At 36.1% G+C, this 27,259-nt stretch overlaps 3 protein-coding genes across 3 annotated transcripts in view; 1 reads left to right on the forward strand and 2 right to left on the reverse strand.

Annotated features, from left to right (window-relative positions):
- The window catches only part of LOC134678818 (protein archease-like), a 233,500-nt gene that overhangs the window by 28,285 nt on the left and 177,956 nt on the right, over positions 1 to 27,259 (forward strand). The gene's annotated exons all lie outside the window — the stretch shown is intronic.
- Positions 7,755 to 15,848, reverse strand: LOC134678811 (uncharacterized). The gene is made up of 5 exons (XM_063537514.1): positions 15,672 to 15,848; positions 14,959 to 15,196; positions 14,188 to 14,321; positions 9,897 to 10,037; positions 7,755 to 9,300 (listed from the first exon to the last, which is right to left on the reverse strand). Exons 1-5 carry the CDS (start codon positions 15,793 to 15,795, stop codon positions 9,149 to 9,151), a joined length of 789 nt encoding a protein of 262 aa, XP_063393584.1. The 5' UTR covers positions 15,796 to 15,848; the 3' UTR covers positions 7,755 to 9,148.
- On the reverse strand, positions 17,451 to 23,066 carry LOC134678814 (circadian clock-controlled protein daywake-like). The gene is made up of 7 exons (XM_063537518.1): positions 22,844 to 23,066; positions 21,938 to 22,041; positions 21,462 to 21,598; positions 20,463 to 20,602; positions 18,944 to 19,087; positions 17,810 to 17,981; positions 17,451 to 17,636 (listed from the first exon to the last, which is right to left on the reverse strand). The coding sequence occupies exons 1-7, from the start codon at positions 22,899 to 22,901 to the stop codon at positions 17,621 to 17,623; spliced, it is 771 nt and encodes a 256-aa protein (XP_063393588.1). The 5' UTR covers positions 22,902 to 23,066; the 3' UTR covers positions 17,451 to 17,620.

Below are 27,259 nucleotides of genomic sequence, written 5' to 3' on the forward strand. Positions count from 1 at the left end.
CAACGCCGCTGTTCTATCTGTCAATTTCATTGACAAAATGAATGACGCTCCGTCGCAAATACTGTCGCAATTATGGCGTTAAATTCGTCACTCATTCAATAAAGGGCAGTAGTGATTATCTATCTATATTAATGATATTATGGTAACGAACTTTACCTACCTATATACCTGATGATTTTTTTTCATCGTTACCGGCCATGACGCTGAATGATGAACCCCCATTGGAGTAGATAGCATTGGTCGAGTGAATATGTCAAGGTTAATGAGGTCATCGTAGTAGGATTCAAGGGAGAGATGTAAAGTTTGGCCCTCGGTGTGGCTGTGGCGTCAGAGGGCCGTGTCCATGCAACGCTCGCTCTATTTGTTTACCCCGTGTTGCAGAAGTGTGCCGCGGCCGCGCCGGCACCGGCACAGTTACGTCATCCCCCGTTACGTTACGTCGTATTGGCTGCGCTAAAAACATCTCATTTTGATTCACTCTTGCATGATGCGTCGGGCTACTGAACCCTGCTAGAGTTTGATCCTGCCAGTTGAAAAACAATGGCAACGCTTTTCTGTCTCTTTTGAATTGCAATGTTTGTAATTTAGCCTTGTCCCATTAACAATTTTAATACATCATTGGATACGAAATAATGTCTAGAAAAATGTATTCGAAGAAATGCAAAAGTTATTTAAAAATAATTGGTATTTAGTTTATGGACCCTGGACAATATCTCATAATCTATTAACATTTATAAAATTAAAGCAAAACAACAAAGAGGAGGAAATTTACTAAACTAAAATTCGAATTGCGCGCGCGGCGAGTAGGTATGTGCGTACCTAGCACACAATGTTAATTTAAAATTTTAAGAAATATTTGGTGTATTTAAAACAATTCAAATCATTTATTCCCGTTGAAAATGTATTTTAAAGTTAATTTTCCTAAGTAGTCAAGCTAAGCAATTGTTAATTAACAAAATTTTCTCTGATAGTCTTAAGTACCTATACCTTGTAAACATTTTTTTAATTAATTGGCGTTAAAGTACATACATACTTAACGAGATCATTACTACTTTGTGTGTAATTTTTTTCTGCTTTATTTATAACATTATTTTTCATTTTCTTGTTAACTTTATAAAAAATAAGTATTATAAACAAGGTATTATTTTTAACAAGGATATGCATTGATGTATCACACGTATTTTTAAGAGCAGTATCTCTACTTTACATATACCAATTTGAACTTGTCAACTAGACTCTATAGTATACAGGGCGTCCCACGGCTATGCCACATGGAGGGAAAGTACCCTGAATATTGTAGATGGAACATTTTACTGAAAGAAGACATTATTTTAATTTAAAAAACAATTTAAACTGCATTTATAGATTTTTAAATAATTACATGATTGAACCGGGAATCGAACCCGCTACACGAGAAAAAAAAACATCCTGTAGCTTTATCATACCGTTCGAAAGCCTTCATCATAAGGATTATTTTTTGCTAAATAACATAGTGTCAGAAACAAAAGGAAGACCATGAATTTTAACATTTGATGTGAAATTTTGCCAAATATCAAAAGAGTTCTGCTTTGTATTCAACAAAATGAGACTCATTTTGAGCATTTGATAAATTAAATTGATTAATTTTGAATTAAAAATCTTAAAATTCATGGGCTACCTTTTATTTCTGACACTATGTTATTTAGCAAAAAATAATCATTATGATGAAGCCTTTCGATCGGTATGATAAAGCTACAGGGTGATTTTTTTTCTCGTGTAGCGGGTTCGATTCCCGGTTCAATCATGTAATTATTTAAAAATCTATAAATGCAGTTTAAATTGTTTTTTAAATTAAAATAATGTCTTCTTTCAGTAAAATGTTCCATCTACAATATTCAGGGTACTTTCCCTGCATGTGGCATAGCCGTGGGACGCCCTGTATATGAATTAACGCCTTCCCGATAGAGGCGTGTTCAGATATTTGTGAACACCTTGGCCGATTCTACATATCTGATAGCGACTGTACACACAACGCTGTCATATAAGTCGCTTTAGATCATACACAGTATGAAGTCGTTGTCGTGGTACCTATCAGCCCATCGACACCCCATACTTTGATAAATTATGAAAGCCCTTGTTACCAACATTGAGGCATAGAAATAATCTTATCGAATTAAAATGACTGCTGTTGCATTTTGGTGGCACATACCATACTTGCTTTTAACATAGACGTATTATACTTACTTTTCTTTAGGTTGGTATGATTGGTAGTAAAACGTCAAACGTCATTTGAATTGTCGTGAACGTGAAAATACGTGGTTATTTTTTATTGTAATTGGTAAAATAACTTTAGCTGTTATTTAAATGGGGGCCAAATCTTTAAGGAAATGTGAAGTTTGTAGTGGGTGTGTAAAAAGACTAACTACTGACGCATTTTTGGCCAAATTTCCAACTTGATCCGAACAGGTCGGTAAACTGATGTTTGTATGCAATATTTTCATTTTTTACTTTGAGTCGTTAACAGTTACTAATTTAATTAGTTTTAGTCGTGTACAATCCATGATTAAAACGAAAATATTTTGTGAATAAAGTATTTTTAAGTAAAAAACTAAGTAACCTATGACACGAATAGTGTACGACCAATTTTATCGATAATCTCTTTATTTCAGATGTCGATTATGGGCAAAGCTGAGGAAAAGGAAATGAGGATTGGGCGTATTTATTTACCTATTCAAAAGCTGAATGGAAACAAGTTCATTTGTGGAAATCATTCTCCATCCAGTGCCTTCAATAAAAAGGGACCAGATTAAAAAAGAATGCGCGCGAATTCAGCATATTGTAATATGCCTACTTGAATAATAAACTATGTTATTTTTATCATGTAAAATAAAATTGTTTATATATATATATATATATAATGTTCTTTTATTTTATAAATAGGTAGTACAGTAGGTAAATACAGCAGCACGTATCGCACATTTATCGATATCGATAAACAGTAGGTACTGGAAGTGTCGAGCCCTAGCGTTGTTTTTTTTTTTTGTGTTGGTAGTATTGTGTGGTTTTTCTTTTTTTAACAATTATGGCCTGGATGCGAGATCTTTAAGCCTGTATTTGGTGTGTTGGGATATGTACGTTCATAATTCGGTTCGAGGATTGTTCGAGAGTGCCGACTCTTAAAACGTAGTGATTATATGCTCTTTGGTACCTATCATGTAAATCATGTAATAACCACTGTCAAGCCGTGCCACGGTAACTAAGTATTGAGTCCTACCTACTTACCAAGCACAACCTGCACTCTACACATAATTTCAATGAAAATTTGATTTGTGGAAGTGCCATTTAAAATGTGACAGTTATTTTGGCACTCGAATATTTAGTCACTTCGAACTCGTGGCAGATTTAGCTTACAATTATACTTTTTTACCCGACTGCGCGACGCAAAGGAGGGTAATGTGTTTATCAGCCTATATATGTATGTATGTATGTATGTATGTATGTATGTATGTATGTTTGTTCCTATGTGGCACTCCAGAGCCCAAACGCGTGAACCGATTTTGATAATTCTTACGTCAATCGAACCGTCTTACTCTTGCGTGTGTCACTAAACACATGACAGTAATCAAAATTCAACATGGCGACAACCAGACGCCAAAATTGAAAAAAATAAAAAAAAAGTTTACGAAATATGTCGAGTGGGGTATCACTGAATAGGTATTTAAAAATCAGTTATAGGTTTCTTTCACAGTTTTTCATTTAGAGTGACCATTTAAAATCTATAACGTTATAAAGTTATAATAATTCTGTTCAGTATTATAATACTGCACTGCGCGACGCAAAGGAGGCCAATGTGACTATGACTATGTGACTACTGACTATCCTATAATATAAATAAAAATATTATAACGAAGCCTATATGTACGTACGTATTTATTTAAGTATAAGTACTAGCTGTGCCCGCGGCTCCGCCCGCGTGGAATTCGGTCTGTGTCAGTAAGCGACTTATTTCTAATAGCCTAATTTCTCTCCCTCTCCCCTGAAGGCGGAACTTGAAGTAAAGTTGACAGATGGATATGCTAGAGGACTGTAGTCCGGATAAAATATTTAACAATTAGGTACCACTAAATAAAACTACACTCCAAAATCAATAGTTTTTACCGCCCTTATTCAAATTTTACACGTGATTTAAACGACAGAGTAGTAGATGTACCTATATCGGAGGATACAGTAAGGTATACGCGCGCGAGCGAAAGCGAAGCGGCCTGCCTGGCTAGAGCGCCACCCACTCACCGTGGTCTTCTTCAGGATCTTCCTGAGGAAGATCACGTGCCCCTTGTAACCTCAATGCGTTGCGAGACTTTTGCGAATGATTCGATTTTTTTCGGGAAAGCCTGGTAATGCGAATAAAATGCGAGTCCCAAATCCTTTCACTCCGCAAACGACCAGTGCCAGATTAAGATATTTGATGCCCTAAGCATTTCTAGACCATGATGCCCCCTCTCCCTAGGGTCATCGAGATTACATTGAATTTTTTTGGCAATTTGAGTGACGTTAATTGCCGCATTACAGCTGAGAATGGAAATAAGTCACATAATTTTATCACGAAAATTGACAGTGCTGCAGCAGTAACGTTAAAACAGAGTAAAGCTGCTGCAGTCGCCACCCGAATGTCACCTTTATTATATGTTATAACGTCATTGTAAACGCGAGCGAAGCGAGCGCGAAAATTTTTCGATATATAAAACGCAATTTGATAGACAGTTGTACATCTTTACTTTTAGTCCCAACCAGGCGCGAATCGAGGATTTCATACAGAGAAGGGATGGGACAGTTTTCTATCAGCCTAGCTTCGCATGGGGCTCGATATTTAAGGGTCTCAGCGAGGTTGTTTTCATATGGAAAAGATGCAAGAAAGCAGAGCTTGGAATTGACCAAGTGAATGTGAAGTGTGAGCAAGGCAGAAGGCCCAGCTGCGAAAGAGGAAAGCTTGGATTTGGATTCACGCCCAAGTGTAATTAAGGCAGAGCGTGTTGATATGTGTGTTTATTTTACCACTACGTAACTTATGTAAACTCATTTTTAGTTTTCTTGATTACTTAATTTTTACTCAGTTCCCCAAAAGATGGCACTGTGCAATGAGGGGCAATTAATTTACTGTCGTTTAATTTTGTTGTATTATTAATTTATTAAATCAACATAATTATTGTTTATTTATTTATTTATTATTTATTTGTTGATATCCGTAACCCCTCTTCTAAACATAGAGTTAATTTGGCAAAATCTTTCCTCGGTGGCTTATTCATGTCACAACGTATTAAATTCAGCGCCATCTGTTAGTTTACCAGGGTACTCAATAGTGGTAGCTCATATTTGAAAAAAGTTTGCCCCTCCTTCCTAAGTAGCGCCATAAGATTCAGGGGCAAACTTAAGTCAATCGATATTTGTGGCTAGGGGTAGGGGCCCTTTTAGGGGTTGAATTTTTATAGCCTATAACCTGGCCGGGAATTTTCTCGACAGATTAGTAAAGTTTTCATCAAAATCCATTCAGCCGTTTTCACGTGATGCGCGTTCAAATAAATAGACAAACAGATAAACAGACAAACAGACAAAAATTCTAAAAACTTTTGGAACGTGTCCTATTATCGATTCTAAGTATCCCCAGCCAACTTTTTTTCAAATATCTTCCATGTACAGACTTTCGACCGTCTTCAGCTTTATTATATGTATATATAGATAGATGTATAGATAGATAGATAGATAGATAGATAGAAGAAGATGTATGTATGCAAGTATAAAAAGTTGACACTTGACATACTATATGTCAAGTGGTGTCATATCGTTATGTAAGTACCTATTTATTAAATTATATTTTTTACGTTTCCCTTATCATTAAATTTGATTAGAATAGGTACCTAAGATAATACTAACTAAAAAGTGTTAAATAAAAAAAAGATAATTTAGAAAATAAAAAAACCCGACTGCAAAAAGCTATCTTTAGAATATAATAAAAAAACTGAAAAGAAAAAAACAAGTTCAGTAGTCGAGAACATTGAATCAGTTTCATTAACATTTCGTATTATTATATGAGCTTATTGTAAGGATCTCAAATATATTTTTTTTATAATTTTCTAATAATTTATAATTTTCTAATAAACAGTTTAGAAGTTATTCAAGAAAATAGGCAAATGACCATTCCCCCCCTTATCTCCGAAACTACTAGGTCTAAAATTTTTTGAAAAATACATAAAATAGGTCTATACCTATAGATGACAGGAAACCTATTAGAAATGTACAGTCAAGCGTGAGTCGGACTTAATTACAGTTTTTGATCCGACCCCTACGGATTTTTAAAGAGATTTCACTCACGTTTCACATAAAAAATACATTGTTAACAGTGCCGGATTACTTAGAGTAGTAGTTTTCTTAGAGTAATTGGTGATAATTTTCTGATAAGATAATCATTTTAAATATTTAACAGTCTTACCTACTTACGAGTAATTGTAAGGTCAAAATAAAAATAATGTTAAATTGAGAGCTAGCTCAAAGTTTTTTGTACTCGTCGACTTTAATGGTTGAACTTGTAACCAGACTTTGTAACCAATAAGCAAAACAAGCACGTGCTTAGGGCACCACGTTCAAGGGGGGCACCAAAATGCCAGGTTGAAAAAGGTGAACAAATTTTAAAATTAGGGACAGACACATCGTTTTTACCACACGATTTTTTTAGCTGTCCAAAAGCTAATTTGCAAAAATAATGGCGCGTAATTCTTTAAGAAACAATCGGTAGCAGTAGAAGAGTCGTGATTACATGCATAGATTCGATTTCAACCCACTCTTTTGCGGTTCGGCGTTAGGTCTTATGCGAGGCCTTCTGCCTTACGGCAAAAATTGATCTTCTGCCTTAATTACACTTGGGCGTGGATCCAAATCCAAGCTTTCCTCTTTCGCAGCTGGGCCTACTGCCTTTCTCACACTTCGCCAATTCAATTCCAAGCTCTACTTTCTTGCATATTTTATGCATGAAAACAACCTCGCTGAGACCCTTAAATATCGAGCCCTATGCGAAGCTAGGCTGATAGAAAACTGTCCCATCCCTTCTCTGTATGAAATCCTGGATTCGCGCCTGGTTGGAACTAAAAGTAAAATTGCGTTTTTATATCGAAAAATTTTCGCGCTCGCTTCGCTCGCGTTTTCAATAACTATATAAGGTATGATAAAGGTGACATTCGGGTGGCGACTGCAGCAACATTACTCTGTTGCAACGTTACTGCTGCAGTACTGTCAACTTCCGTGATAAAATGATGTGACTGATTTCCATACTAAAAGTAAAAATGTACAACTGTCTATCATATTGCGTTTTTATATCGAAAAATTTCCGCGCTCGCTTCGCTCGCGTTTCTATTACTTTCTAAACTATGATAAAGGTGACATTTGGGTGGCGACTGCAACAGCATTAGGTACTCTGTTGCAACATTACTGCTACGGCACTGTCAATTTTCGTGATAAAATGATGTGACTGATTTCCATTCTCAGCTGTAATGCGGCAATGAACTTCTCTCAATTTACCAAAAAATCAATGTAATCTTGATGACCCTAAGGGAGAGGGGGCACCTAGAAATGCTTAGGGCATCAAAATATCTTAATCCGGCACTGATTGTTAAAAATTGTGTAATATACGGAACCCTTGGAACGCGAGTCCGACTCGCACTTGGCCGGTTTTTTAATTTATAATATACTAACTAAAAAGTGTTAAATAAAAAAAAGATAATTTAGAAAATAAAAAAACCCGACTGCAAAAAAGCTATCTTTAGAAAAAAATTAAAAAAAAACTGAATAGCAAAAAACAAGTTCAGTAGTCAAGAACATTGAATCAGTTTCATGATTAACATTTCGTATGTCAATTTTGGGCCTTGGAGTTTAAAAATAATGTCCAAATCGCTTGTGACGGATCCGGAACGAGGCATACGAATCGTTATGACACAGATAAAACAAACTATACATTCTTATACGAAACAGCAACTTCAACAGTCGGGACCCATTAAAAGTCTAGGCTGCGGCACTAATGTTGACGACAATAATGGGTCCCGACTGTTGAAGTTGGTGTTTCGTATAAGAATGTATAGTTTGTTTTATCTGTGTCATAACGATTCGTATGCCTCGTTCCGGATCCGTCACAAGCGATTTGGACATTATTTTTAAACTCCAAGGCCCAAAATTGACATACGAAATGTTAATCATGAAACTGATTCAATGTTCTTGACTACTGAACTTGTTTTTTGCTTTTCAGTTTTTTTTTAATTTTTTTCTAAAGATAGCTTTTTTGCAGTCGGGTTTTGTCTTATATTTTTTTAATTTCATAGAATTAAAAATAATACACTGTTATCGTATAAAGAACTATCGCAGTACATTTTATTTAAATCCTAAATTCATCCATCAACATTGTACAATATTTATACCTAGTAGGTAAAAATTGTGTATCAAAAAACATACAACCGAATTCATAACCTCCTCCTTTTAGATTTGGAAGTCGGTTAATAAATAGGTACCTACATACTCCAAGGAATAAATTATGTTAAACACTTACAGGGCAGCCTCAAAATATTGTTTAAAATTGCGTATGTTTAATCGAAAGTTCAATAATACATACCTCTTCATTAATTTAATATGTACTATTAGGTATAACTATAAGAAACTTAAGGATTTATTGTTAAATACATTTGTATGATTGCTATTTTTCCTTCTCTAGAAAGAAAACTCATTCATCCAAATGTTTCAGCAAAAACCTCAATAATACTAAAAAAAATCCACTGATTTTTTTATCGTAAAAGGTGTGACATATTACTCGGCGTAAATGGATAAATTCGTAAATTTGACTTTATCTAGCCTTAAAATTGTTTGTTTGTTATTTGCTTAGTGAAATAAAATATTTCTTCATTACACACATAGGTATAGGCGGTAAGTACATAGTATGTACTAAATACCTACCATGTACAGCCCGCCACGGCGCCCATCGCCCCGGTACACAGGCCTAGGTCGCTATCCTGTCCGGCGTAAAGATTGCGAACGGCCACAGAGCTTATTTATATTACAAACACTACAATTATTACAAAAAAATACTGAAAGCTGTAGCACGGTGTCAATGAGGCAGTATCAGTGTAAATCAATAGTGCTAGTTGGGGAAGACAGAGTCGGCAGGGAGGTGCTTGAGGAACTTGTTGGCCACGTCCTCCAGCACCATGGCCAGCGCAGTCTCCAGCGCGGGCTGCACCTCGCCCGCGATGTCGCCGGCGTGCATGCGCGCTATGTGCTCCGTTATCATTTCTGAAAACAACAACGTGTTACGTGCGCATCAATGTCAATTTCCTCTAAATAAGTACTTGGTATTAAACTGTTTTGAATTGTAGGTTGAGGTTGCATAATGAAGAGTTGGAGAGCGCGTCAAATTAATTTTGATTGTACTCTTGGGTAGGTATAATCGATATTTTCTTGTTTCATGGAAGTTAGCTGTATTATTTGCCTTCCGGGTGTAATAACGTTGGGTAACATTTAGTGTGCATTACTTTTGTAGAACCATGACTATCATCTACTTATCTCTTATATATCGTATAAGTACAAAATGGAAATGTATAATTATAAGAAGGTACATACATTTATATTTCCTAGTGCTTGATTCGACATGGGTGGTAAATATATTTATAATACTTATGCTGAACTTTTGTTTAATTTCTGATAGAAAGCCATTTTTGCTCTATCTAATAAAAATAATTTATAAATAAAATAGGTAGGTACATTTGATGTACCGAAATAATTGCTTCGCGGTTAAAATGTTTACTCAAAACAGACATTCTGTGGGTTTTGTAGATATGACGTTTACTTTAGTAACTATACTACACAGGGCACAGCGAAGTGTTTGTTACCCATCTCGCTGGTGGAGGAGTGCGCCTCCATGAGGTCCGCGTGCAGCGGGCCCGCGCAGCGCAGGCGCACGGCGGCGTCGCGCACCACTAGCCGCTTATGTGCGCGCGCGCCCACCGCCTCGATCGACGCCGTGCACTGAGCTGCTCATCAACAGGAGGAAAACTTTATACCTACTCGTCAAAATCAGCTTATCATCTTGCCTTCTCGTTTAATAATTAAATAAGAGGAAAGGGATCTCAGTTCAATATATTCAATATGTACTAATAAATAATAAATAAATTCATCCCCTAGCAGGGTTAAAATGGGGTTCAAAGTTTGAATCCATTACAAATGCTTTGAAACTTCTTAGAAAGACATATTAGCCGATTACAAAAAAAGTAATTGCAACGCTTTTGGAAATTCAAGCCCTAAGGGGGTTAAAAAGGGGATGGAAGTTCGTCTTGGGGTGTAAATTTAATTTTAAGCTAGGAACTTGAACTTTTTGCAAAAAAAAGGTATTAAATTAAAAAAAACATGAAAACTACTTCAAGCATTTTTGAAAATCATTCCCCAAGGTGGTGAGAAAGGGGTTGAAAGTTTGTATGGAGATCAGATATTTTGTGAGTGCCGAACTTGAATCTTTGTATAAGGGCATAGGTACCTATTATGAGAATACAAGAAAAGTAATTTTAGCAACCAACATCAAAATCCACTTGACTTAAAACTTCATACAACTTGCTAAAAAAGAAAAGTACTTAATTTCAACATTGCTTGGATATGAAAATTATAGGTACTAAAGATGTAAAATGTTGAAGATAAGATTCCACGCGGACGAAGTCGCGGGCAACAGCTTCGTCCGCGTGGAATCTTATCTTCAACATTTTACATCTTAAGTACCTATAATTTTCATATCCAAGCAAGTACTTTTCTTTTTTAGCAAGTTGTATGAAGTTTTAAGTCAAGTGGATTTTGATGTTGGTTGCTGAAATTACTTTGTATTTTAATATAATACTTTTTACAAATTTTCAAGTTCCTAGCTTCAAATAAAATTTGCACCTGAAGACGAACTTTCATCCCCTTTTTAACCCCCTTAGGGGTTGAATTTCCAAGAACGTTGCAATGACTTTTTTTTGTAATCGGCTATTATGCCTTTCTAAGAATTTTCAAAGCATTTGTAATGGATTCATACTTTGAAACCCATTTTAACCCTGTTAGGGGATGAATTTTACAAAACGCTGAAATTACTTTTATTGTCTTCTAATTGTATCCCCAAATACAAAGATTCAAGTCCCGCACTCGAAAAAATGTTTGATATCCATACAAACTTTCAATCCCTTTTTCACCACGTCAAAAACGTTGAAATGAGTTTTCTTATATTTTAATTTAAAACGTTTTTACAAAGTTTCAAGTTCCTTGCTTAAAATAAAATTTGCACCCGCAGACGAACTTCCATCCCCTTTTTAACCCCCTTAGGGGTTGAAATTCCAAAAACGTTGCAATCACTTTTTTTTGTAATTGGCTATTATGCCTTTCTAAGAAGTTTTAAAACCATTTGTATTGGATTCAAACTTTCAACCCCTTTTTAACCCTGTTAGGGGATGAATTTTACAAAACCCTGAAATTACTTTTCCTGTCTTCTAATAATATCCCTAAATACAAAGATTCAAGTCCCACACTCGAAAAAATGTTTGATATCCATACAAACTTTCAACCCCTTTTTTACCACCTTGATCCCTCAATTTTCTAAAACGATGAAATTACTTGTCTTGTATTTTAATAATATATCTTTTAACAAAGTTTCAAATTCCTAGCTCAAAAGAAAACTTTAACCCCATACAAACTTTCAACCCCTTTTTAACCCTGTTAGGGGATGAAATTTACAAAACGCTGAAATTACTTTTATTGTCTTCTAATATTATCCCCAAATACAAAGATTCAAGTCCCGCGCTCGAAAAAAATTTTGATATCCATACAAACTTTCAACCCCTTTTTCACCACCTTGGGGGATGAATTTTCTAAAACGCTGAAATTAGTTTTCTCATTTTTGAATTTGATACGTTTTTACAAAGTTTCAAGTTCCTAGCTTAAATAAAATTTGCACCCGAAGACGAACTTTCATCCCCTTTTTAACCCCCTTAGGGGTTGAATTTCCAAAAACGTTGCAATCACTTTTTTTTCTTATCGGCTATTATGCCTTTCTAAGAAGTTTCAAAGCATTTGTAATGGTTTAAAATTTTCAACCCCTTTTTAACCCTGTTAGGGGATGAATTTTACAAAACGCTGAAATTACTTTTCCTGTCTTCTAATTATATCCCTAAATACAAAGATTCAAGTCCACCACTCAAAAAATTTTTGATATCCATACAAACTTTCAACCCCTTTTTCACCACCTCAGGGGATGAATTTTCAAAAACGCTGAAATTAGTTTTCTTGTATTTTAATAATATATCTTTTTAAGAAGTTTCAAATTCCTAGCTTAAAAGAAAACTTTAACCCCATACTAACTTTCATCCCCTTTTTAACCCCCTTAGGGGTTGAATTTCTCAAAATCGCTTCTTATCTCTTGTATACTTTATAAATGTAATCTGGTGTGCAAATTTCAACTTTCTGGCTTTTGTAGTTTCGGCTCTGCGTTGATGAATCAGTCAGTCAGTCAGGACACTTGCATTTATATATATAGATAGATAGATGTACTAATAAATAATATACTCGTAGTAGAATCATGATTTCCTTGATAAAAATTAACCTTTCCCGGAACTCAAAGCATCTCCATACCAACTTTCATCTTATTCGAGTCAGCGGTTATCGCTTAAAGAGAGAGGGAATAGTTTATCATTTACAATATTAACGGGGATGTTACAAAAGATTCATTTCTACAATCTAATCTGAATCATTATCCAGATCACCAACAACTCTTTATAATTAACTCACACTGCCTACTCTTTCGACTTTGCAAAATGAACTAAGGCCTGGGGGCCGATTTTTGAATTTCGACCACTCGATTTCGTGTATTTCGTTAAATAATATCTCCACTACTAGGCATTTAAATTCTACTAATAGAATTGAAATCGAGTGGTCAATACCAATAGTTTCCAAATTTCGACCGCACGTATTTCAAAAATTAGCATTTCCCCGTTTTCCACCGATTTTCGAGTGACGAAATCGAGCGATCGAATTTCAAAAATTGGCCCCCTGATTCGAAACAAATTTGACAAATTCAGAGTGATTTTTCTTGGATATTTTCTAGCTTACTTTATATATACACTACGACATTATAATTATCAGAATCACAAAATTATTATACCAAAAAATTTTTTTTTTATCAATTCTAAGATGATCAAAAAAATCAAATAAACGCCGCCGTCTTTTTAATTAGGCGCCAAATTGCTGTCAAAAACTTGATAAGTATGGAAGAAACTTGCACATAACTAATTTCCAACATAACCTGTTACCTAATATTATACCAATACTGAAAGGTAATTTCATTGCAATATCCATGAAACAATGAGGATCTAGACATATCTTCAAATATCTGGCGTATCAGGAATTTCGTCGATGTGGTGTCAGTTACCGGGCATTGGTTACTTTTCGACAGAGAAATCGACACCAACATCACTAAAAGAAACGGTTCGCAGCTTTAGTTTAATAATGCGGATTTCCAATATTACTTTGATAATATTTGGAGATGATCCACGATGTTTATGAGGCAATCAGCATGCTTAAGCCAGTACCCTCGAAATCGGACCAAAAAACTTGACTCAACAAAGTCCCACAGTATTGACCTATTGAACGGTATGGAGTGGAGTGTCCAAGGAATTAGTTCGTTAAAACAACAAAAACTATATGCAATATAATATTTCAAAATAAACATTGTTCTTGGTAGGACTCAAACTAAGAAACTGTCAAAAAACACTGTCGGATGTATGATGGAGGGCATACAACAAAACTAACGACAGGAGCGGGAAGAAATGGAAAATGATGAATTTACTTATAAATAACAATTTTTAAACAAATTTTCAATAAATTATGGAAAAACAAATCTTGATTCAGCTAGCTTCAGTACCATTAATAGGGTTTTCAATTTGGCAGATTGAATTCGAATCAGGCCTTATGTACTTCACTGATTATTTTGAAGGAAGTCACCGTTTAAAAACGTATACCTGGATTGGCCGTGACCTACAAATACTACAATTCAGCATATCGCAACTTATTCAGTAAGCTGAATAAATACCGACTGGCTGAGGTATTAGGAAAGTCTCCGGTCTCATGAATATTTTACAGAGATTACAAATGTAGATTCGGAATACTCACTAAAATTGACAGACATCTTCCCAGTAGATTCAACGGGAAGCATTTGGAATTCTCCGAGTATCACATACTCGCTGAACATGGCCAGAAGCGGCAAGCTGATGTTCGTGGTGACCTTCAGCTCTTCTGGGTAAACACTGTCAAAGAGAAGCATTAATTACTGCACTGCCGGTGACCACATGCCCGCTGTCCGGGGCTCCGGCATGTCAACATCGACCTCTTACTTAATATTTTGGCGATATTGTAAATGATGACGACATGCCGGATTTTGCGTTTGCTAAATCGCCACTACTAACTAGCTACCTACTTAATAACTATGGAATAATAAATATGGTGCCAAATTACAGTAAATAATAAACATAATAAAACTTAAAAATCTATAGATAAATAATAATATATCAAATCGCAAAGGCAGTTCGGATTCGCAATTCAAAAGAATATCATATCATGATATATTAGTGCCTATATTTCTCGTATATAATAATTTTTGCTTTGCTAAATATTATAGCTTATATTTCCTTAAAGGTTCCTACTTGAGATATTAGTTAGGTACTTACCTATCCTAACTTCTAATAAGGTGAACCATTAAACATATATCCTATCTAGGAGTAGACAGCATGTTTGTCACTGATAGGAATTACGAGTGGATCGAGGGTGGTAATTAACTAAAAATATGGACAGCGTTAGAGATACTTAATTTGTTTTTGCTAATTATATTGAAAAAAATACGCAATAACAGAAATGTAAGCAGATTATCGTTTTCAGGGCACTTACTCTAATCTGTTGAAAGAGTAGTCGGTGAGTCCGTGGAGCGTGACGTCGGCGAGCCAGGCGTCGTACTTGAAGCTGCGCGCGGGCACGTTGTGCTGGCGCAGGCGGATGCTGGGCACGCGCAGCGGCTCGAGTGGCTGCACGCCCAGCGCGGGCGCGCCACGAGCAAGCACGCTGCGGGCCGCCGTCGCCACGCGCTCGATGCACTTGCTCACCGCCGGGTCGCTGTAGTGACACTCCGCTAACAAAATTAAAAACACAGATACTTTGTATTTTGGTATAATTAATCCCTGGAGTCCCTGGAATCTCGCGTCGGCAGAAAAAGTTACCTTTAAGTCCCACGAACGTAATATCACAGAGGCGATTTCATACAACGGGGACGAGTACCCACTGTCCCCATCAGTCACTCGAGAAAGGTTACATTGTGTGCGTCAAATATTAGCTAGGTATACGTAACTCTAAGGTTATGGGAAAAATGCTTAACATTTGTTCTATATTTAACTGTTCTATATTTGATAATGAGTACCTAAGGCTAAATTACGTAAAATTAGAAAGTTATTACTACAACGCTATGAAATCGAATATTTACGGTAAAGTTTAGTGATGGTTACCTATTATATTATAATTACTAGGAACAATTTTTCTTTGAGAACAAGCCCATGAATTAAATAAATAATGTATCCAATATATTATGTAATGATGTTGTTTTAACTTACATAACGGGTTGTTTTGATGATTATCAGTTTCCGTGGTGTCATTTCGGCCAGTCGGCAAGCGCCTCCCGCTGACACATACAGCACACACCGCGAGTAAAATTAACTTCATTAATTTTAACCCCATCTTTCATTTAATACGTAGTGCCCTATGTGATTTCAAACCTGATCTAAGACATTTATTGAAGGATTCAGTATTTATAAAAGAAGAAAACTAGTTTAGGTACAGTGCGATATGCCATATGTGGAAAGGATTCAACCTCGCCATTAAGGTCTAAGGCAACTTGATTGAAATCAATAAATAAATTGCATGCATACAATCGGAACTAGACAACTGTAATATTCTTTGTATAGTTATAATTTTGTTATAATACAATTGCATTATTTCGGTAGTTTCACAGGGTATTTTGAATTTGTAGAATGACGGAAAATTTCACTTAAAATAATAAATACTCGCACATGCAAAATAACGCAAGTGGCTCTTTCATGCCACTTCGTCCCTAGTCCTTAGATACACGAAGAATCTTAAGCTCCGACAGGCCGATTCAACTTGGGTTCTATGTTTGATCAGTTTGAAGACAATCGTAGATAGGTATCATAGGTACATTCCTTCTGACCCAGGATCATCAGCTGAACAGACAGGGCTACCATCAACTAGGCCAAACATGCCCAAACTAACCGTTTTATAATTACGGTTCCAGTTCATCTGCTGCAGTATTTTAATTATAGCGTTATAATCACATTGTAATGTAATCATGAATTGTAAATTGTAATGAAAACTATGCAAGGCGCAACATTGACCTCAATTCACAGTTCAAGATCACAATTAGATATAGTGGTAAATATACCTACCTACCTATTTAATTTATTTGTTTAATTTAAGTACTCAGTAGAGATATCTAGATCACTGTAATTTTCATAAATCTATGACGAATCAATATAGTATAGTCCTTCACATCGATTTCGATGACAGCGACCTCTTATGTGGCCGGCCAGACCAAACTTACATAGTAGGTAGGTACATGAAAGTGTTAGTAGTACAACATTGACAGACTGAGTATTTTTATTGACTAAGCGGAGCGCAGGTCTCAAGCAAGCGGAGCGCAGGTCTCAAGCAAGCGTTTCCGCTTGGACAAAAATGATTTCGTATGTCCGGGTGTTTTCGTCCACAGGGGCCGATTTTAGAAATTCGACCGCTCTGTTTCGTGTATTTCGTTCAATAATATCTCCACTACTAGGCATTTAAATCCTACTAATTGAATTGAAAACGAGTGGTCAATACCACTAGATTCCCAATTTCTAAAAATATAAGCATTTCGCCGTTTTCCACAAATTTTCGAGTGATGAAATCGAACGATCGAAATTAAAAAATCGGCCCCCTGGTCGCATTTCTCAACCGATTCTCATGAAGTTTGGTGAGCAGGTTCGATAATTATGTAGATTTTTTGGTCGATTCACTTTTTGGAAATTTTACAATATGCATAGCGCAGCCGTGTTCGCGAGATCTACAACTCACACAGCCGCTAGTTTTAATTAGGTAATTAAAGTTTTACTTTCACATGGGTATACTGTGCTTTTATGATGAAGGGTTAGGTACATTCATCTTGAACCAAGTTATTTACAGATACATAGCTAATATATGTGTGTTCAAATATCAATTTGAGTGTGAGGTAGGTACTCACCACTATCTAGCCTTTGTTTGCTCATACAACATGAAATATTTCTTACAATCAGTTCACACGGGTGAAGAGAGTTAATAGTTAACACAAGAATAAAAAACAGTGACATTTGTAAATTTATCATGTAATTTCTAATCTTATCCTACAATAGCAGGTACACAAGAACTCTTTGGTGTCCTTAAGAGGACAAAGAAAATTTCATAGTTAAAATATTCCTACAAATAACTTATATGATAATTTGTAAATGTTAAATAGGTAATGGTTAAATCAATCTTAAAATGGCATGCCACTCCTCCAATATGTGTTCACGCTTATATTTCGTCGACCAGTGGAGGGAAGGTCTTACAATCTGGATTCAAGTACATACATGTTAGCATCTTCTGTGAAATTTAGATCTGGATTGCAAACCGCGGGGTCGGCGCGTTCAATTTAAGATTGGTTTAATTTTAGGAAAAATTAAACTAAGAGGGCGACGCATGGTCGTCCTCTAGCAGGACCTCGTGCAGGGGGATCTTGGCCAGCACCTTGTTGAGGAAGGCCTTCAGGACCGCCGCCGCCGTCTCGTCCACCAGCGGGCTCAGGATGTCCAGCACCACGCCTGGGCTGGCATTGAAGAAGTTCGCCGCCGAAGCCGCTGCCAAACAAATGTACATTTAAATCTTTGGAACGCATAAAACATTTATTACCAGAAATACTCTCTTTATTGTAAATTTCTTAAAATCGTTAGGACTTTTAGTAAACACGTTAAAAATGTATATATAAAATATCTAATAAAATATACAATATAAATGTTTAAGCGTTTCTTTATAAAAGTGAAATAAGAAATTTTGTTCTGAGTGAAGACCAATCGGAAAGTAGTATACCAGTTGAATTGTTTCCTTAATGCTAATTTAAATAATCCTGAATTTATAGATTTAAATTGAGAAATGTAATTTTTATACAGATAAAGAAAAGGATACCTACCTATTAAAAATTTTTTATGATATGTTTTCAATGTAACCGAACTAATACAAATTAAGTAACTAACATAATACTAATCAGGCACCTACTAACCACTTAGTATTTATTACAACATTGATTCGCATTAGTCAAATCATAAATAAATAATGTGCAGTAAGTGTTACGGTTGTATTCTCAACGGGGTTACCGAATAATTTTCCGATTAGTGTACGCACGTTCTTGATCGATATACTAGAAATACTAAACTAAATTCTTGTCCAAGGTCAAACCATACCTACTGATGCTTACAGCTTACACCGTCAATATTTTACACCACAATATAGGTAGGTAGGTGTCCTTGTATTTTTGACAAGGGGATATTTCTCATTCTTATTTTACAGCATGCCACGGATTGCATTACTGTTTTATATTTTACGAAACAAATTAATGTCTTAGGATAGTTATTTCAATTTAAAATTCCATTGAATAAGTTCGGTTGCCTGAAGTTTTTTTTCCTTAACCGATAACAACTGATAAATAATAGTTCGTGTGACATGAATCATGATCCAAGATAGTAGAGCCAAAAATCAAGCCCATGTTAGCAGCATACTTTACCGCTGGGCTAGCTGCTCTCAAGGGATGTTGTTAAGACTTTACCTGCCAAAGGCCGCTCCGTGTCGTCGAAGGCGACCTGCCCGTGTCCAACCTTCACGCGCGTGACGATCTTGTCCGCCTGCAGGTAGCGGACGCCTTCCTTCTCCACCACCTTAGCCGCACCCTTAGCGATCACAGATATTCCAGCTGTAAAAAATAAGCACATTATATTAGGTATCTACTTATCTTTATCTACCATTCTTCTGGCATATTTCAGGAATAAGTCGTTTGTTGGTCTAGTTTTATGATACATGTTTTTAATTGGAGCCCAGAACGTACGTAGGTAGGTAGCAATAAGTAACATTTCCATTCCTAATTATAAATAAAATTTATATCTACTTATTATACCAATCTATTGTGTACATTATGTGTATTGTGTATTGTACCTAGTATTTTGTATTGTTTATATTGTACCAACCTATTTTACAATTATACATAATTAACATATTAATAGGTAATAAAAAAAATATATTTAACCACTTGTTTGTTGCTTAACGTGTTTGTTCTCTTAATAAATAAAATATATTACTGTGCTTAACGCGTGCACTTATTTAAATTGTTACTTGTTAACCCAAGTCGCGTTTTAATGAAGCATATATTTATGTTTAGAATGACACATTATTAATTCTGATTCACTATAGTGGGCCTTTGTCTAACAATTGTTTATCCTCATTACGGAACACTTCATATTCCGATCTCGATCAGTCGGTAAATACGTACATACGTCGAGTAACAAAACGTGTATTATGAGATGCAATTGGCGTGGGTTTCCCAACATGATTCCTGCATAATTAATTTGCCATTTAGCCGTAATGTTTCTGAAACACGGTTGTCACACTTCACGAATTACTTTTGTCGTAATGTACGTAGCCTGCGGCTACGAGTATAATGTAACGTATTGCGAGCATTGCAATAAGCGCATGTAGGCATAATAATATGTTATGTTGTGTTAAATCAAGAAAAAAAAACGCGGATTTTGTATGAGATATTTTACAGTCAAACATAATAGATGTTATTCTAATTTTATATTTAGGCTTTTAACCGAGTGTGCCTCGTTCAACAATACTAAGGATCTTCACTTGGACAACCTCTAACATCTTTACTTGCATTGCAAGCTTTATCTTTACGAGTACTAAGACCGACAGTTAGACGTTACTAACACTGATTAACGTACGACGGATGAACCGCAATCAATACGGCAGAACTCGGTCTCCCATCCCATATACCATAAGTGATGGGAATTATGTACATAGGTACCTACTTAGTTTTTTAAACAATTGCATTAATCTGTAATATGTGTTTGTGTACTGGCCAAACGGTCCTTATAAAAACAAGGGTACAAGGTGGAAAGTGTTGGATGCCGCTAAAAGATTAACCCCCTTATTCATAAACGTTTTCTAAAGTTGACAAGCCGATAACAATCGTTTGTCCCTTTCCATCATACCAATACGCCGGAAAGGGACAAACGATTATTATCGGCTTCTCAACTTTAGTGTGTACTGGACAAGAAAGCTTGGCTCACTGAAGTTGCCGCGCAGCTTGCCCTTGCCGTCGATCTCGAGCACGAGCAGGCGCGAGCCGCGCACGTCGTAGTCCGCCGACACGGCCAGGTGCGGTAGCGACAGGCGCACCTCCGCCGCGTACTTGTTGTTTAAGTTCAACCTGCAAATACAACATACAAACTTACATTTGACAAACTGATAAATATATGACTATGGCAGCCGTCATCCCATTGATTACCTGCTCGGAAACTTTCCATTCAATGGAATTCTATAGCAAAATTTTAAAACTTCTAACGAATGTCACTAACGATTTGAAACCCAGTAACTTTATCGTTGGTCTTAATTTATAGCAATACACAATTTAATAGACATATAATTAAGACATAGGTATCTGTTTACATTGGGTAAATATTTAATCAATAAATTTATGTTATTTCTTAATGTCAAAAAAATTGTTACACAAAAAAAAATTGTACCAACAAAAATTGTACCAATTTAATTCATTGGCAAAGTGGAATTAGGTTAGCAAACTTTGAGTCTGTCATGATATTAAATTATTTATATTCTCAGTGTGTGTTCCGCATTACTTTTGTGGATACCTTTTTGGTGGAATTTCGGGTTATCAAAGGTTTTAAAATCTACTGCCTATATTCAGCCATGGAAGATTGATTCAGGTAACTTTTCATTTAGATTTCAGCAAGCCTATTATGGATCGCTTTATCCACGTGATAAAACAACTGTCACTTTTTAACTCTGCGGGATAGAAAGAGACGGACACCGTTTTATCACGCTGACACGTAGACAAATACGACGATCATATCCGTACAGGTAAATTTCAATATGCCGTATAAATACATGTTACTTGTAAGCATTATTATTCTGAGGCCCCTCATTTCTCGAACGGTATTAAACTAATATTATTAGTCCACGAACTATCAAATCGTATGGGTTACCATGACAACACACTAATAATATTAGACTAATATAGTTCGAGAAATGGGTCCCCGGCCGTGACCTACTTAAGCTTCTCAACGACGAAGTTGGAGCCGCCGAGGGCGCGGATGTTCTTGACGACCGCCTTCAGCCGCAGGTTGGGCTGCGTGCGGTCCAGCTTCAGCGTGGGCACCGCGAACGGCTCCAGCGCCGGGATGTTCACCTGTCATATGCACACAATGGTTACGACAATTTGGTCAGACTGTGGGAGCGATTTACTTTCAATAGGAAAATTCATGCATAACTTAATTCGCTTTTAATTCAATTTTGAATTAAAGAAAGACTATGCTTTCCCTTTTTGAGCCCGATAGTAAATTTAAAATTGATTCCCTAAAATCAAACTCCCACATTTACCTTTACCATAAGGCACAGGTCAGGCAATTCACTTAGTTATAATTATGATGACGCAAATTTCCCAGAGGTAGACATTGCTCCATTATTTAGCCACCTTAGATGAAAAACAAATATGCGAATTAGGCTGTCAACACTACCCGTGACCCACCTCAGGAATGCCATCGCGCAGGCGCGGCCGCATCACCTCGATGGCCTGCATGATGCACTTGTTTATTTCTGGGTCACTCTTCTTGCATTGCGGAAAGTAGTCGGCTGCGAACAAATACGAGTGTATAAGTATTGTATAATGTATATACCATGGACCTAGGCCATGCGGTATGGTATGGACATATAACATATGACTGCGTGTATGTGAGGTGTGCAATAAAGAGTATTGTATTGTATGAATCACACAGAACTGAGAAAATGTCCTTTGTCGTTGACGACGTTCGGTGGAACACTTTAACAGGTTAACACTTAAAAACAGCACTTGTTACATATTACCTACCTATGTACATATATGTAATGGTAATTCTTTAGAGGTGAATAAGAATGTAAGTAGTTATAGTAAACCGGCTTTGCAGTAAATACTATATAAATAATTTTAAGAAATGTGCATCGCTGTAAAAACATAATTCACATTATTATGCAGGTAATGAAAGGATTGTAAGGATTATTTAACAGAAATATGCGTTTCATGGTGATCCGGTGCCGAGCAAGGGCCAGCGGACAGCCGCGGGGAGCGGTGAGCGGAAACACCTTGGGCCCGTTGCATTTCCTCAATCATATAGCTGTATTTGGCCCAACCACTCCCGCCAATCTCATGGCATAAGGAAAAATTTAATAACATTGTCGCGTAATCAAAACAACAACTATCTATAAACAACAAAAGCAGAATACTTTATCTAAGCAATGAGCAATTATTATTTTAGGTGAATAGAATATATACACTTTGCAGGGGCATCTGTAATCTATTTAATTAATATATTCGTGATATGCTAATATACCGTAACACACTATAATACTGGTAATTAATCCTCACACTATATTTGAATAAGCAAATGATGTAACTTACGCGTAACACGCCCTTGTGTCATAGCCAGACAGATCGTTAAAGCCAGAAACACCTTCATTTTCGCACGTGAGACTGTGATCTATTTAGATGCAGAGTTTATTTGCGAAGTTAGCATCGATTGGGTGTCTGTTGGTAAATGTGCGGCGGCGCCGAAATTTCTGTTATTTGTAGCGAGGGAGCGGCGCGGGCGCCGACCCTGTGTTGCGCCACAAGCGCGCTGCGCCAGCTCGGCTCCTCGCTCCTCTGGGGAACTGCACCCAACTAATCCTTGAACCTCCTCTGACTTCCAGAAGATTTTTATTGAAACCTTCTATTATTCAAGAAAAGTTCAAAATAAAGTTACGTGTAGATTTTGGGGTCACATTTAATTAATATCATTTGTTTTACACCTATTCTCTCCAATATCACTTACCTACGGTTTTTAACGTTGTTGCTTTTTTATGAGACACTGTATTATCAGTACCTACCTTTCTAATCAGTTTATAAAGTATCTTCCTTGTTGTCCACGATCCACAACAGTGACGTAAAACATTCATGTATATCAGAGGGCCTGTCGCGAACACCGAAGTTCGCAAATTGCGGGTATTTTTCTCTTTTACCAATTAACGCGTAATTAGAGTGACAGAGAAAAATGGCCACAGTGTTGTGATCTTCGGTGTTGGCTGCAGGCCCTGTGTTTCCTGTTAACTATACCGGGGTCGCCTAATCGTGATCGTGACTCGTAAACCGCATGCGGCTCTGTCAGGATACAATTGCGGTTTTTCTAGTTTCAAAAAGAAATCGTTTAGGTGTACATACATGGTTACAGGCCAAATCAATATTCTTGGCTTTTTAAACCTCAAAAAACTAAAGATTTTTGTTGACGGTGTGTTCCTATGTTTTTTTTGTTTGCCGACCCCGGAGTTAATTAAGCCGTTGTAGGCGCGTCAATCGTATAGGGTAACTACTATAATCTGAGAACGTAATATGAACTCTACTTAGTCGTAATAAGTAGTCTATTTCAACTAGATACATTATAAGCCTCTATACCGCCAATATATTTATATACACATCCAAAAATAACTAATCATAATCAGTGCAGGTGGAGACCCTTGATCCTTTGACAAGTTACATTGCAGTGACCAAACAACAGACGCTTAATCGAAAAATGTTTTTCAGGCACCCGTTACATTATTGAACGATCTATCCAATCAACGATACTCCTACTTATTTATCATCGTACTTATTGAAGCCAAATCATCCTCACTTTACCTATTTAGGGTAATAGGGTATTTAGGGTTTTATTTTACCGCTTTGCCGGTAATTAATACCTGATATTTATATCTGAGTATGTAGGTACCTATATCAAATAACAGTTTTCTGGTGGTGGTGGTGGTGGTGGTATTGGTGGTAAATAATTGTACTGCACTAAGTAGCAGACCGGACGAACAGCCTGCGAACGCGTCGAAACGAAACCATTTTCCAAAAAATCTACATATGCTTTTTGTATATTATTAGTAAATATGACCAGGATTCTAAAACTGGAGGGAGACCATATCTATAGTACCCTAGAACCAAATAATGGCGTCATACAGGTGACCACAACCAAAATTTGTAAAATGAAAACTGTGAGTTAAGTGAAACGAAATGAAATGTTATTAAATGTACCTACTATATATGAGTCTATGATTAATTAGGTAAATAACATGTAAATAATACCTAAATAAGAGCTACCTATCAATAAGCCAGGCCGAATATCATATTAAATATAAGTATTAAGTAAGTATTCAGGACAATTTTACACAGATCGACCTAGTCCCACCCCACAGTACTTAAGCTCAATAAGGCTTGTGTTGTGGGTACTAAGTAAACGACGATATATATAATATACACATAATATTTATTAATTACGTTTAGTTGTACCACTGTATATAACTTTGTATGTAAATAAATGATTTAAAATATACACATTTGTGTATACAAATATTAATATATGTACACAGAAAACCTCCATAACTCAGGAACAAATATTTTTGATGAACACACAAATAAATGCTCTTACCAGGATTCGAACCCGGGGCCTCCTGCTTCCTAGGCAGAGTCACTACCGACTAGGCTAGGAGGCCGTTTCTATATTATTTCATTGCAGCGAATTACATCTTTTTTTCTGTTATATGTTTTGTTAGCTTGGCATTATTGCGAGGTTGGCATGAAACTTGATTCTATAGAAGACTTCCTTATTCAAATCAACTTTCAAGTCAGCATATTTATAAGTCAAAAACAAATCGAATCGATCGAATAGATTTGTGTGGGTTTTTGGCTGGTTTTATAACCTGGACCCGCGAATCATCTCCAAACGGGGTGAAATGGGAATGGGAGGGCAACAACATAAACATAATTCTTTGCGGATAAGCCGTGGCCTTAGTCGTGGTGGATTCGTATTCGTTATTGAAATGGTACCTAACTTACTGAATTATTTATTTAAGACTAGATCTATAATTCTACTAGCGACCCGGACTTCGCACGGGTTGATTATCTACACAAAACCTTAACAAATTATACACCTAATTCTGCTTCCTCAAGAATCAATATATTGGTATGGGGATAGTTTGAGGCTCAAAGAAGGACATAAGATAGTTTTTATTAATCATCATAATTATTTGTACACAGTCGGCGTCGCTGGCAGAAGCTACAGATAGTCTGTTCGAGATCCTGAAAACGGTAAAATATAGAGATAATACTCCTAAAAATACGTGTGATACCTCATTAGATTCGTCCTGATGCCTAGGAGTATTATCTCTATTTTTCACCGTTTGCGGGATCTCGAACAGACTAAGACAGATATTTTATAAGTTAGAACTCGGCTGTAAAGTCAGTAGCTATGTTCATTTTTATATTTACTGTCAGGAGTTTTGTTTGTCCAAGAAAAGAACTTCTATAGCTGTTGATTACTAATTAAAGTAATAAGGTATAAATTCGAAACTTGGAGATGATGACTACTATGTATATGAGTGAGTCGTTAAATAATAATTTCCGTTTCACACAGCATAATCGTCTACATTTGTTTTCGTTAAAATTGCAACTATACGAGTACATAAACTCATTAGGGTACTCTACACAAACATGACTAAGTAGCAAAAAATTATAAATGGCAAACATTTTAAACGTATGCATTTTTTTTTGTTGTGTTTAATTTTAATGTTGTCTAGCTGAACAAAATAAAAAATTGTAACAGGTAGGTCCGGTATGATTGTTTGGGTTTCAGAATAATGAATGATTATGTTTGTTTAAAACTAATATAAAATCGCGTAATCGTATTGGACATGAAATGGATCAAGTTATATAACCGCGTTAAGAATTATCTCATTGCAAAGACCTGGCTGGTTAAGTGAAGTAGAACTATGCTGCAATATCCGACGCGCACACGCAGTAGGGCTGGGGACCTTTTAACTTATAATACATTTTATATAGGAAGTTTTTTTATAGATAATTAAATTTTGATACAAGTTTTTATCACTAACTGTACTTTTCTATTTATTTCAATTACATAGGTACTTATCGAGGCAATTGTGGTGAACCCAAGCTCATCTTCTTCATCAGATCAGCACAATGTAATCATAATCATGAATTGATGATGATTATATACTTAATAAAAAGTAGGTAAGTGCCTAGAATACTAAGCCAAATTAGGCGTAATGATTCGACCGGACCAGTCGCATAACAGGAAAAATTTACACTGGATACTTAGTAAACGAATGGGTCAACATTAACGCATTAAGTACATAATGTATGTAGCTGATAAATATTGCAAGTAAGTAATATCCTATTCTTACTTGCAATCTTCTTAATTTTTAATTTTCTATAATTTTTAATATAACCAAATATAACACGAAATGAATATATATAAACATTATAATTAAGAAGGTTTTTTTAATGAAATAAGTACTGTAAACTCGCTTGTTTTATGTCACTCGCGCGACATGTTTCGGAGAGCCTAGGCCTTCTTTCTCAAACACGAACAGTGTTAGCAGCGTTCACGACGGCCGTGTACGCGATACACCGTAACCGTAAAATTATTCAATATTAGTATGTCTCACTACAGTTTAAATTTGATTACTGTAAACTCCTTATTCGAAAAATATAAATAACTAGGCACCTCGTAGGTAATGAAGTTTTATTTACTTACTTATTTCTTATTCCTTACTAGCTTCTGCCCGCGACTTCATCTGCGTAGAATTAGTGACAGCAGCTAAAGTAGGTATAGCGCCTGGATAATGTTAATAGCAAGCATTCAATTCGCGCATTGCTTACTTCAATTATTAGGCAATTCATTACGTCTTCCAATTCTATCCCCCTTTGCACTCTCTTCAGGGATTATTTCCTACATAAAAACTATCCTATTTCCTTCCCCGGGACTCAAACTATCTCTATAGTATA

The sequence above is a fragment of the Cydia fagiglandana genome, chromosome Z (genome assembly GCF_963556715.1).
Source record: "Cydia fagiglandana chromosome Z, ilCydFagi1.1, whole genome shotgun sequence".
NCBI classification, from domain to species: Eukaryota; Metazoa; Arthropoda; class Insecta; order Lepidoptera; family Tortricidae; genus Cydia; species Cydia fagiglandana.

Excerpts from the sequence above, each read along its gene's own strand:
- LOC134678811 (XM_063537514.1), bottom strand. The coding sequence starts at position 15,795 with ATGGGGTTAAAATTAATGAAGTTAATTTTACTCGCGGTGTGTGCTGTA. Across the intron at positions 15,197-15,671 it reads TCATCAAAACAACCCGTTAT|CGGAGTGTCACTACAGCGAC; the intron begins GTAAGTTAAAAC and ends TAATTTTGTTAG. Across the intron at positions 10,038-14,187 it reads GAAGATGTCTGTCAATTTTA|CTCAGTGCACGGCGTCGATC; the intron begins GTGAGTATTCCG and ends GTTGATGAGCAG.
- LOC134678814 (XM_063537518.1), bottom strand. The coding sequence starts at position 22,901 with ATGAAGGTGTTTCTGGCTTTAACGATCTGTCTGGCTATGACACAAGGG. Across the intron at positions 22,042-22,843 it reads GACACAAGGGCGTGTTACGC|CCGACTACTTTCCGCAATGC; the intron begins GTAAGTTACATC and ends ATTTGTTCGCAG. Across the intron at positions 19,088-20,462 it reads CAAGCTGCGCGGCAACTTCA|CTGGAATATCTGTGATCGCT; the intron begins GTGAGCCAAGCT and ends TATTTTTTACAG.